This window comes from Pseudonaja textilis, chromosome 10 (assembly GCF_049901715.1).
Source record: "Pseudonaja textilis isolate UNSWEBS1 chromosome 10, rPseTex1.2, whole genome shotgun sequence".
NCBI classification, from domain to species: domain Eukaryota; kingdom Metazoa; phylum Chordata; class Lepidosauria; order Squamata; family Elapidae; genus Pseudonaja; species Pseudonaja textilis.
In genome coordinates this window covers 23,316,037-23,329,161 of record NC_141999.1, presented here as the reverse complement: position 1 = coordinate 23,329,161, position 13,125 = coordinate 23,316,037, and the positions used below count along the sequence as shown (strand labels likewise).

General features: G+C 46.8%; 1 protein-coding gene across 3 annotated transcripts in view; it reads left to right on the top strand.

Moving 5' to 3' along the window:
* The window catches only part of MEIS3 (Meis homeobox 3), a 49,658-nt gene that overhangs the window by 19,854 nt on the left and 16,679 nt on the right, over positions 1-13,125 (top strand). Inside the window, exons 4-6 of one of the 3 annotated variants that reach the window (XM_087940185.1) lie at positions 1,931-1,981; positions 3,497-3,547; positions 6,079-6,222. In XM_087940185.1, coding sequence (XP_087796311.1) covers positions 1,931-1,981; positions 3,497-3,547; positions 6,079-6,222 — 246 coding nt within the window. The remainder of the gene's footprint in view (positions 1-1,930; positions 1,982-3,496; positions 3,548-6,078; positions 6,223-13,125) is intronic. The other 2 variants (XM_087940186.1, XM_087940187.1) reach the window with 2 other exon arrangements.

Genomic DNA, 13,125 nt, shown 5'->3' with positions numbered 1-13,125 from the left:
AATAAGATCTTATAGATCTGGGATTCCCCAATTCCCAGGGCCGTGGTCTGTTCAAAACTGGGCCACGGAAGCGACAGGTGACACGCAGTTCCATTTGCACAAGGGACGGGTGCACCTGCCCGCATCTCAGTGAACAGATAATCAGAGTTGGAAGGGACCTTGTAGGTCATCTAGTCCAACCCCCCTCCACCTCATGCAAATGGAGCTCTCTCTGTGCATGTGTGTGTATGTATGCTCACCCACTACACGGCTTGAGCGATCCTCTCTCTCTTTCCATCCCCACCTCTGCCAGCTCACAAAGCCAGAAAGTTTGGAGACCCCTGTTATAGAATTCGAATTACAATTACAATTCTTTTATTGGCCAAGTGTGATTGGACACACAAGGAATTTGTCTTGGTGCAAATGCTCTCAGGGTGCATAAAAGAAAAGATACATTCGTCCAGAGTCAAGAATCATAAGGTATGACACTTAATAAGAGTCACAGGGTACAATAAGCCATCAAATCATACTAGGAAACAGTCCATATAAATCGTAAGGATACAAGCGACAAAGTTACAGTCATACAGTCCCAAGTGGGAGGGGAGGGGCTATAAGGAATGATGAGAAGATTAATAGTAATAGTAGTGCAGACTTTGTAAATAGTTGGACCGTGTTGAGGGAGTTATTTGTTTAGCAGAGTGATGGCTTTTGGGAACAAACTGTCCTTGTGTCTAGTTGTTCTGGTGTGCAGGGCTCTATAGCGCCATTTTGATTTTTATTGTCATTGCACCTCGTACGATGGCATTAAACGCCACCTTCAATGTACATTATAAGTGTAAAAAGGGCACACAAACACACCTCCTTCGCATTCTGTGCATTGAATTGAAAACCCCTGATATTGCATTAATATTGCACTACTCAGTAGAATTCAATAGAGTTACTGCCCTGGGATAGAAGCTGTTTTTCAGCCTGTTTGTCCTTGTTTTTATTATTGTCCTGTACCGTCTGTCAAATGGTAATAGTTCAAAAAAAGGGTTCCCAGGATGAGATGGATCTTTAAGAATGTTTTGAACTTTCTTAAGGCAGCGGGAGCTATAAAGCTCTTCCAAAGAGGGGAAGAGGACAACCTAGGATCCTCTGGGCAATGACATTAACCCTCTGGAGCGCTGTCCTATCTGCCACGGTGCAATTGGCAAAGCATACAGAGGTGCAGTAAGTTAAGGTGAGTGTTTCTCAATTTGGCCAACTTTAAGATGGGTGGACCTCAACTCCCTCTGGGAGTTGAAGTCCACCCATCTTAAAGTTGGCCTAGTTGAGAAAAAACTGGACGAGATATTCTTTTTCATGTTTCTTGATTCTTCGATCTGCCAAGCCGGAGTCCTTGTTGAAGGTCTCTTTAAAGTAGCCACCTCTCAGACTTTTTTGGGGGGTGGGGTGGGGGAGTTTGATACCCTCCCTTCACCCAAAGCAAAGACTTTCTTGGATGTGTAAGATTCCCCACCGCAGGGATTTTTAAAAATCTCCTTTCCTTTCTGAAAGGAGACAGATGGAGAGAGAGAAAAAAAAACGGCCTGGTATTTCGAACAGGGCTGTTTGTGTGTGTGTGAGTGTGTGAACTTGGAGGAATTTTAGCAAAGGGCAGAGGAGGAAAGAAACAACTTCAGAAAGTAAGATGCAGATATTTTATTTATTTTTTTTGCCAGCTGAAATTCTGTAGAGGAGAAAAAAGTCACTCCGTTTGCCGTTTTTGCGGGGGTTTATTTTATTTTTTTTCTCTTCGGAAATGAGAGACACGGGTTTTATTTTAGGTGGTTGTTTTTTCTTTCTTTCTTTCCAACGATGCACGGCTTAGATTTCCCTCTGTTGTGTTTTCCCCCTTACTAACGCTCCTTCTCTTTTCTTCTGTTTCTCCATCCCTGCTCCGGCTTCCCCAATGTCTCCTTTTTTTTAGGTTAGGACAGAAAAACCTTTATTTTCTTCCAATCCTGAACTGGATAATTTGGTAAGGATGCTCCTTGTTTCCCTTTAAAAACAAAAACAAAACCAAAACGAAGAAGTGACCTTCCCCCAAAGTGTTGTTCTTGGTCAAACTTTGTTTTCGTTCTCTATTTCTCTTTCCCTTGTAATGATCCTCCTTTCATTTCTCTGTCCGCTGAATCAGTCGCTCCTCTTTATACATACATCTGCAAGAATAGCTGGGGAATTCTGGGAGTTGAAGTCGGGGGTGGGATTCAACTTTTTCAACAGCCGGTTCTGTGGGCGTGGCTTAGTTGGTGGGCGTGGCTTGTTGGTCATGTGACTGGGTGGGCGTGGCTTGGTGGTCATGTTATCGGCTGGGCGTGGCCAACTCAACATCACTCGCATCGAGGCACGCCTCTCCTCGCCTGGCCTCTCGTGACTGTGGGGATGCTGCAACAGTCGTTAGAGTGAAAAATGGTCATAAGTCACTTTTTTCAGTGCCATTGTAACTTTGAATGGTCACTCCACACAAGCAAAGTACCAGCAAAGGAGGGGAAAAAAACTCCAGAGAAGTTCCTGAGACAGGAAGTCTAGTCCTGCCAAGAATGTAATAAGGGTTAATGGAGAGGCAGTTTTTGTAAGCAACACCAGAATGTTTCCTTCCTGCCCTCCTTACAGGATTAGCCCTGTAATTTCTTCTAACAACCGGTTCTCCGAACTGCTTAGAAGGTTAACAACCAGTTCTAGCGAATAGGTGTGAACCGGTAGAATCCCACCCCTGGTTGAAATCCACCCATCTTCACCTTGTCAAGGTGGAGAAACCCTGTCTAGGTTGGTTTCCAAAACATCTTGATTTGGAATTCCCGATTGTCTAGACAAATTTAAAATGACCAATTAAAGAGAAGGACTTGGGGAGACATGACAGCAGTCTTCCAATGTTTGAGGGGGTGCCCCAAAGAAGAGGGAGTCAAGCTATTCTCCAAAGCACCTGAAGGCAGGACAAGAAGCAACGGATGGAAACTAATCCAGGAGAGAAGCAACTTAGAACTAAGGAGGAATTTCCTGACAGTGAGAACAATTAACCAGTGGAACTGCTTGCCTCCAGAAGTTGTAAATGCTCCAACACTGGAAGTTTTTCAAAGGAGATTGTCTGAACTGGAATCGGGCTTGAGCAGGGGGTTGGACTAGAAGATCTCCAAGGTCCCTTCTAAGTCTGTTATTCTGTTCAGATCAGCTTCCAAAATTGCCCAAAACACAGCTGTTCCCTTCTCTGTGCTTGTGTGATGCAGAGGTCACTTCGGCCTCTGTAGGCATTTTAAGCTTCCCCGTCCAATCCAGGATTAGGCCATGATGGTACTCACTGAACGACTTCCCTTGTGAATTTCTCCAGGTTAAAACCGTAAAATCCCACTGACCTGTTGCATTGCCTGACCGTACACATTCCAGATAAGCCACTGTGTCCCGCGAAACAACGGGGCAATAAACAAAACATACGTTTACACAATAAGCCACAACCCACAATTTTTCTCTCTCTCCTTTTTTTTTCTTGTAATTGTAGATGATCCAGGCTATTCAAGTGCTGAGATTTCATCTCCTGGAGTTAGAAAAGGTAAAGGTGTTTCTTCTGAAATTTGGCTCGTGTCCCTTCCTCCCTTCCCCTCCCCTCCTGTTCTCCCCCTAACTGTTCTGACCAAGGCTTCCTGGGACACTAACCAACACACGTTAGTCCCCCAAAACCGTTTGTTTTATTTCAGCTATCGTCATTCAACAGCCTATAATGAGTCTCGGACACTTCATAAATAGTCCCACAGAAGTCCTTCAGGATAAGTCTGATAAGCACGCACCTTTATCTCCCTTGAAATGCTGCCAATGACTACATTGCCAATTAGTTGTACAAGACCAAACGGAGCACAAATGCAACGCGGAGCTTCAGGCTTCAAACCGACAGTACCAACGAAGTTGCTTTCTGAAAAGGCTCCTGTCCCTTGGCTCCTCCTTTATGTTTTATGGGAGGGGCCAATCATCTCTAAGCCTTACTCTAAGTCAGCCCTTTTATTAACTGTTCTTGCCTTCTGGCAGCTCTGTGCAAGCGCGCACTGGGAACAGGCTCCCGCTGTTCCTCTACCTCGCTGCTGTCAGATTCTGGAGGCTCCGGAGTCAGCATGTAACTCCCAGATGGTGGTGGCCCCATTTCTGCATCGGATGCAGAACCCTCCCCAGACCCCTGGATTAGCCCATGTTCCTCCCACAACACTAAGCTCCAAAAATAAAATAAAAATAAGACTAGCAATTTTGCGAGCAAAGCAAGAAATCTGTTTTATGGTGGGTGTGGGGGTGTTTTTGTCCCTTTGAATCAATTTTTGGCTGGGGACCTTGACAGATCCCTGCAAGATTTCCGACTGCTTTTGCCTCCTAGGGATGAGAGACACTGGCTGGGCCAAGTTCACCCTTAGCCGTCTTTGGGCCGAAAGGCGGGAGTAGAACTCGGACTACCCCAGATTGTGTGATTTTACTCGGCTCTTTTCTTTGATAGTTTCTTTTATTTATATCCTGCTTGCATTTTATTTTTATTTTTTTTGACAAAAAAACTCCGGGCAGAAAAGTGACCAAACGATGTTTGCTATGAGCTGAAAAGCTGCGAACCTCTGTGATTTATCTCTGTGGAAACTCTGTTAAGGCTCTGCAGATATGAAAAACTGCATATATTTTTCTCCAGCCCACACACAGGTCCATGTTCTGCAAACTACATCGTTTTGAAGCACGTTTGCGTTTTTAAGTTTCTCTCCATTGGAAGTGTTTTGGTTGAGAATGGTCTGATTCCGTTGCAGAGAGTTTTCTATCCAGGCGACAGACAAAAACTTGCGCAAATATTATTTAGCACCCATGTCTAGCCCTTAAGACTTAAAAAAGGTACCTATTTGGCCCTCATGAGGACTGGAGCCTTTGCTTTTTCCTTTCTAGAAAGCAACCAGACCTCAGATGTCCCAGCGGTATCTAACAATGCCTCGTCACCACACATTTTTCCAAGTTTCTGTAAAATTGTAGTCGCCACTCTGTCCTGGGGGGTGGTGGCGGAATGTTTTTGAGATATCTCTTGGAACAATGGAGCAACCAATTCAGAATTTCATCTAGGAGTAGAGGAAACCTTGTTATCTCCCACAGTGGGATTTAAAACAAAACAAAAACGAAAGTCTGGCAACAACAGCAACAAAAATATTGGCAAATAATTCCCCTTTTCTTGCTCCCAACAGCAGCTGGCTCCAATTGGGAGGGTCCGCTCCCAGGGAAGCAACAGAGAGAGAGAAGGTTTAAAAATAGACTAAATTTGAATCCAGAAGGTTCTATATCAGAGGTCTGGCACTAACCTTGGGGGGGGGGATGTACCCAGTGGAAAGCTGCCCCCTCCCTCTCCAACTGCTTTGCTCAAGAGATAGACTTTAACTTAGACTTCATTCTGCTGAGGCTTTAAGGCAGCGTCTTCCTACCATTTTGAGAGCTGGGGACGCTCACACGTCTTGAAATTGCCACGGTTGGAAACAGTGTTTTAAGAAGATTTTTAGGAGAAGTTCTATCATTTATATATTTGTTTCTGCAATTTATATCCTGGTCAGTTCTGGAAATGCTCTTATCTTCTTCTCTTCCCCTTCCCCTTCTTCCTTTCCTTCTTTCCTCTCTCTCTCTTCCCCTTCCTTCCTTCCTTCCTTCCTTCCTTCCTTCCTTCCTTCCTTCCTTCCTTCCTTCCTTCTACCACCTTTCATTCTTGTTCCCCTTCCCTTCCCTTTTTTCCTTCCTTTCTTCCATCCACTCACCTACCTACATACCTACCTAACTTCTTCCTTCCTTCCTTCCTTCCTTCCTTCCTTCCTTCCTTCCTTCCTTCCTTCCTTCCTTTCCTTCCTTTCCTTCCTTCCTTTCCTTTCCTTTCCTTTCCTTTCCTTTCCTTTCCTTTCCTTTCCTTTCCTTTCCTTTCCTTTCCTTTCTTTCCTTTCCTTTCCTCTTCCTCTTCTCTTTCTCTTCTCTTCTCTTCTCTTCTCTTCTCTTCTCTTCTCTTCTCTTCTCTTCTCTTCCCTTCCCTTCCCTTTCCCCTTTCCGCTTTCCCTTTCCCCTTCCCCCTTTCCCCTTTCCCCTTTCCCCTTCCAGGTTCATGACCTCTGTGACAACTTCTGCCACCGCTACATCACCTGCCTGAAGGGGAAGATGCCCATCGACCTGGTCATTGACGACCGAGACGGAGGCTCCAAGTCCGACCTGGAAGACTTCGGGGGGGCTTGTCTCTCTGACCAGGTGGGTCTTTTTGGTCCAGACAGCCGATGTGGGCAGCAGTCCCACTTTCTCTTTGCCGGCAAACTGCTGGGGGCTGGCAGGGGCAGAGGCAGGGGTGACATTGATAGCCCCAAGGCAGAAATTGCAGACCCCCAAGTAATGTCCCTTTCAGAAGTGGCATTATTTGAATGAATGAAAGAAGGAAGGGAGGGAGGGAGGGAGGGAGGAAGGAAGGAAGGAAGGAAAGAAGGAAGGAAGGAATTCTTTATTGGCCAAGTGCGACAAGGAATTTGTCTTGGTGCAAATGCTCTCAGTGTACATAAAAGAAAAGAGACATTCGTCAAGAGTCAAGAATCATCAGGTCCAACACTTAATAATAGTCATAGGGTACAATAAGCAATCAAATCATACTAGGAAATAGTCCATATAAATCATTAGGATACAAGCAACAAAGTTACAGTCATACAATCACAAGTGGGAGGGGATGGGTGATAAGGAGTGATGAGAAGATTAATAGTAATAGTAGTGCAGACTTTGTAAATAGTTGGACAGTGTTGAGGGAGTTATTTGTTTAGCAGAGTGATGGCATTTGGGCAAAAACTCCCCTTGTGTCTCGTTGTTCTGGTGTGCAGTGCTCTATAGCGTCATTTTGAGGGAAGGAGTTGAAACAGTTTATGTCCAGGATGTGAGGGGTCTGTAGATATTTTCACAGCCCTCTTTTTGATTTGTACAGTATACAGGTCAGAAGTGGGATTTAGCCGGTTCTGACCAATTCTGGACAACCAGTAGTGGAAATCTTGAGTAGTTTGGAGAACCGGCCAATCCCACCTCTGACTGGCTCCGCCCCACCGTCTCTTCTCTGCCTCCCATCGAGTCCCAGCTGATCGGCTGGGTCTCCTTTGGTTGCCCTGCAGAGGAGAGAACCGAGCTGGAAAGCAGGTTAGCGGGGTGGAGAGGGAAGGGGGATTTTGCAGTATCCTTCCCCTGCCACGCCCACCAAGCCACACCCATCAAGCCAAGCCGCACCTACCAAGCCGTGCCCACAGAACCGGTAGTAAAAATGGTTGGTAGTAATTGTTTTTTTGTGCAGTCCTAATTACTCTCTGAAGTTTGTGTCTGTCTTGTTGGGTTGCAGAACCAAACCAGACCGTTATAGAAGTGCAGAGGACAGACTCAGTCATTCTTCTGTAGAATTATTTTTTGGGGGGTGGTGGGGCCGATCCCTGCTAAGTGCACGCGGCCAGGCCAGATGGCCGCATCCCCTTCCACCGCACCCCAGTCTCCAAATTGTTGGGGAGGCTCTTGACTTCCATGCTTCCTTCTTCTGACAGCGTGGCACATGTGGAAGCCTTTATCGGCACCAGCAGATGTGCCGGTTTTTGGCAGGAGTCAGATTTCTTTCACAAAGGCTGGGGTTGGGTTTTGCTTTTTCTGTTTTTGGCCACGAAGTTTGCGTGTTCTTGTATTGTTGGGCCGTTCGAAAGGGCAGCGATCTGGCAGCCGTTGTGCAAGGGCTCTTATTGGCGATGGCGCATTTGCCCTTATGGGGTTTTGGGTTTGGTTTGGGGGGATTTTTGTGCTCCGTGGAAACGGAGGGTTGTGTTAGTTGCCTGTTGTGGTCATTTTCTCCACACTGCCTACCGGTTGCTGCCCAGCCCTCTGAAAAAAGGCCATTTCTCATGCCGTGTCTGCTGCCTTATTGCTTCCCTTTTTTCATCTTTTTCCTTATTTATTGTTCAATATTTAGTTTGTTTTTCCTTCCTTTCTCTTTCCTTCCTTCCTTCCTTCCTTCCTTCCTTCCTTCCTTCCTTCCTTCCTTCCTTCCTTCTTCCTTCCTTCCTTTCTTTTTCTTTCTTTCCTTCCTTCCTCTCTTTCTTCTTTCTTTTTCTTCTTTCTTTCTTTCCTTTGTTTTTTTCCTTTTTTTTTCTTTCTCTTTCCTTCCTTCTCTTTCTTCTTTCTCTCTTTCTCTTTCTTCTTTCTTTCCTTTCTTTTTCCTTTCTCTTTCCCTTCCTTCCTTCTTTCTTTCTTTTTCCTATCTTCCTCCTTCCTCTTTTTCTCCTTTCTTTCCCTTTCTCTTTCCTTCCTTCCTTTCCTCCCTCCTTTCTTTCTTTTCTTTCTTTTTCTTTCTTTCTCTCTCTTCCTTCTCTCATGTCTTCCTTTCTTCTTCCTTCCTTCTTTCTTTTCATTGTTCCTTCCTCCTGCTTTCCTTCTTCCCTTCCCCTCTCCTCTCCTCTCCTTTTTTCTTTTCCTTTCTCTTTTCCTTTCCATGTTGGCATCAATGCCAATGCTAAGCCCTTGTAAGCCACAACTGCCATGAGGCTTTCAAGTCATGGAGACCTTAATTTTTCCTCCAAGGAAACTGGTGACAAAGCTGGGCAGATTTTCCCAGCTTTTGGGAGTGTCAGTAGCAGAAGGACCCAGACATTCTTAAACCCATTCTTCTTAAACCCGGACATTTGGGGTCCTTTGAAAGTCTGGGAGAGGAGACAGAGGGGACATTGCAGAAAAATTAAGCTGCCTGGACAATGTTTCTCAACCTGGGCCCTTTAAGATGGACGCACGTTAACTCCCAGAACGTCCCATTCTGGCTGGGGAATTCTGGGAGTTGAAGTTCACCCATCTTAAAGTGGCCCGAGCTGAGAAACACAAGCCTAATTGCATATGCGGTGTGCTTTCCCAGAAGTTTACACCCAACTACCCAAACTTTTAGAAAAACCCAGAGATCCTCTACTGCTGAAAAGCAGCCGCCCTTTGACTCCCCCTCCCCACTGAGGGTCAAAGGGCAGTAGCGATAAGGGTTAGGGAGGAAGTAGTGCATTCGATTAGATGCTCAGCCTTAAATTTCTGACTTTCGCCAGCCTGGTCAGAAAACAAATGTGGTTCATTCTTAAACCAAATCTTTTCCCCTCTTGATTTCAGCCTGCCCGGACTTCATCCCCACACACACCCAGAGAGAGAGAAAGACAGACAGAGGGAGAGAGAGAGAGAGAGAGAGAGGGAGAGAGAAAGACAGAGACAGAGAGAAGAAGAAGAAAAGAGAGAGAGAGAGAGGGGAGGGAGGAAGACAGAGACAGGAAGAGTGGGAGAGGGAGAGGGAGAAAGAAGAAGAGAGAGGGAGAGAAAGAAAGGAAGAGTAGAAGAGAGAGGCAGACAGAGAGGGAGAGGGAAAAAGAGAGAGGAAGGCAGGGAGACAGAGAGGGAGAGAGGGAGAGGAAGAGAGAGAAAGACAGAGACAGAGAGAAGAAGAAGAAGAGAGAGAGAGAGGGAGGGAGGAAGACAGAGACAGGAAGAGTGGGAGAGGAAGAGAGAGAAAGAAAGGAAGAGTAGAAGAGAGAGGCAGACAGAGAGGGAGAGGGAAAAAGAGAGAGCAAGACAGGGAGACAGAGAGGGAGAGAGGGAGAGAGGGAGAGGAGGAGAGAGAAAGACAGAGACAGAGAGAAGAAGAAGAGAGAGAGAGAGAGAGAGGAGGAGAGGAAGACAGAGACAGGAAGAGTGGGAGAGGAAGAGAGAGAAAGAAAGGAAGAGTAGAAGAGAGAGGCAGACAGAGAGGGAAAAAGAGAGAGAACGGAAAAGAGGGAGTGAGAGATAGAGACAGAAATAGAGAGAGGAAGAGAGATAGAGATAAGGAGGGAAGGAGAGAGAAAGAGAGAGAGAGTGTGTGTGAGTGAGAGAGGGAGAGACCATTTTACCCTTGCAACATAGGTTGCAAAGAAAAGGGTCAGGGGCTTGGAAATTAATCACCCCTGACAGTCAGCTGGTAATGAAAGAAACATGGATGGCCAGTGCGATATCTCCCACCCCCTCAATTCTCACCCCACATAACTTCCCCCCCCCCCCTTTCTCTCCTTTTTCCCCCTCCTCCAAGCACGCTAATGCATCGAAATAGTTTTCTTGGCTGCAAGCGACTTGCCTGAATTTTTAATGCACCCGCAGGCTACGGGGGCTTATTGTTGGGAGGATTTGAGGGGGCGGGGGCTTTTTTGGGGGGGAGAGGCATACAGGAGAGGAGGGGCAACGTGGAGAGGCAAAGGCCCCTCTTGGCCATGGCAGAGGGTTAATTTCCAAGCTGGGCTCCGAACACGGGAACAGAACCGCCGGCATCCCAAACAAACGGGCTGCAGAAAGGTTTGCTTTCAACTCTCCCTCGGCAGGCAGCCTTCCTAATACAGGCCGTCCTCGACTTACAACGGTTCATTTAGTGACCGTTCAAAGTAACAACGGCACAGAAAAAAACCCCCATTTTTCACACTTACGACCGTCACAGCCTTCCCCACAGGGTCACATGATTGAAATTAAGGTGCTTGGCAACTGGTTCGTATTGATGACAGTCGCAGTGCCCACCCCGCCCCATGTGTGTGTGTGTGTGTGTGTGTCACACAATCCCTTTTTGCGACCTTCCAGCAAGTGAAGTTCCTGGGGAAAAATCCAGATTCACTTAACGACTACGTCACTCACGTACCGACGGCCGTGACAATTCCTTTCATAACGGTGGTAGAAGAAGTTGTTAAAAAGGGGGTTAAAAAATCAGCTTCACCAACGTTGAAGTTGTTCCCTTGTGTTCTTCAGGTTCTTAGTTGACGTTAAAGAAATCTGGGGCTCCGTTGTGGTCGTAACTCAAGGACTACCTGTGTGGGGGCTATTGGCCACCCTCCCCCCTTTCAAAGATACACTTCTGCTGATCAGAGAGGCTCCTTTGAGCTAGATTCCCGATAATAAGATAACAGATTAACAGAGTTGGAAGGGACCTTGTAGATCATCTAGTCCAGGGGTGTCCAACCTTGGCAACTTTAAGACTTGTGGACTTCAACTCCCAGAATTCCTCAGCCAGCTTTGCTGGCTGAGGAATTCTGGGAGTTGAAGTCCACAAGTCTTAAAGTTGCCAAGGTTGGACACCCCTGATCTAGTCCAACCTGCCACCCACACAGGAGACCCTACACCATGTCTGACAGGTGGGAGTCCAGTCTCTTCTTAAAAGCTTCCAGGGTTGGTTGTTCTCACGGTCAGAAAGTTTCTCCTTATTTCCAGGTTGAATCTCCTGGATCGGTTTCCATCCATTATTCTTTGTCTGGCCTTGGAGAATAGCTTGGCCCCCTTCCTCCTCTCTGTGGCAGCCCCTCAGATATTGGAAGCCTGCTCTCCTGTCTCCCCTGGTCCTTCTCTTCCCTAGACTAGCAATTCCTGCAACGGTTCTTCGTATGTTTTAGCCTCCAGTCCCCTCATCATCCTGGTTGCTCTTCTCTGCACTCCAGGAGTAAGTTTTTAGTATATTATTTTATTTGAAAAGCTAGCTTACTTCAGCTTTTCGAAAAATCTTCTGGGCCAGGTCAGGATGAGAATGTCAACTCATAAAACATCCCTGTGCCTGTTTTAGTAGTTGCCATTAAAAAAAAGAAGGAAATCTGGAAGAGCAGATTTGAAAGCAAAAGTACATCCCAACTCTTCTCTTTAAAAGATTGTAACTAAACTACCAGAGCTTTTGCCCCAATATATTTAATTGGAGAACGTGATTGATGACACCCAGCTCGTGAATGTGCTCAGTTGGAGGATTTGATTTATGACACACCCGGCGGGGGAGGGAGGAAATGGAGTCACAAGGGACTCTAAATGACGTAGGCCAGAGTTGACTCCATACTCCATACATTAGGGCTGTGCCGGTATGTCACCTCTAATGAATCCTTGGAAGTTTTTTGAAACTTGGCTGGAGAATCATGATTTAATTAGGGCGATTGCCAGAATCCTGACAGCAAGCCAACTCTGGCATGCGTAATTTACAGTCACCTGACAGACAGAGTAGCCGTGTTCAGACAAATGAACAAAATGTGATTGGTTTGAAAAATAGCGTCATCGTATCCTAAGGCGAGCCACTTCCATTCTAGGTTGCCTAAGCCTAAAATTTCCAATTTCTGGTGACATAAGGTATTCCGTTACGAGTAGAGGAGTGGAGGACTCTTCTCGTGAAATATCTCTGGCTTCTCTTGACTGTATTCATATCCGATATGTAGCGTGGGTTCCAGATCAATGATGGAATTCACCCGGTTCGCACTGGTTCACAAGAACCGGTTGTTAACTTTTCTGAGCAATTTTGGTGAAACCGGTTGTTGAAAGAAACCATTAGGGGAAGAGAACTGGTTGTGAAATTATTTGAATTCCCGCCAAGCTGGTGAGCTGCATTTGAGTATTGGTCTAGCAAAGGTTTTGCATGCTTGGAATTTCGATTTTGAATTCTGGGAAGGGAGGGACCCCTTTCTGCTCAGAACTGCTCAGATCCTGCTCGGAACTGCTGGAGAGCCCAGCCGTGTGAATCCCACTCTCTTTCCAACCCTCTCCTCAAAAAAAAAAAAACACCTCTCTCGCCGTGTGGGTCAGGGCACTGTCCCTTTTTAAGGGGTGGTGGGAGTATTGGGAGAGGGAGGGTCTCGGATTGCCCAGGGAGGGGAGGTATCCCAGCCTCATCTAGGCGCGGCTCGCTGATCAAGGAGCTCAGTGAGATCTGGTCTTCATTAACTGGGAGTGTCGCTCCCTTCGCTTCCCAGAGCTCCTCATAGTGACCCCCTGACCCACCCACCCCACTTTCCCCTTTACTGTGGGCCGCAAGTGCCAACCCCCTCCTCTAAAGCCGCAGCTCCTTAACCCTTTGAACTGCCCCCCACCCTCCCCGGCTCGGTCTTTGCAGGACTGCCTGTGATCAGCGAGTGGTGGGTTAATCAGGCGGGGGCAGCGGGGCTGTGAGGGCGAGCTCTTCCCCCAAAAAACCTGGCCAGTGGGGGTGGAGGGTGGGGGAAGTGGGCTGCAACCCGAGACCCTTTGGTAGCGGCTGGATCCTCCCAGGGCAGCCTGGGAGGCCCTACTGTACCCCTGCTGAACTTAGTTCAAGGGGTTGAAATGAGGAGGGGGGAACAAGGTAATGACCTGCGGGGGTGGGGT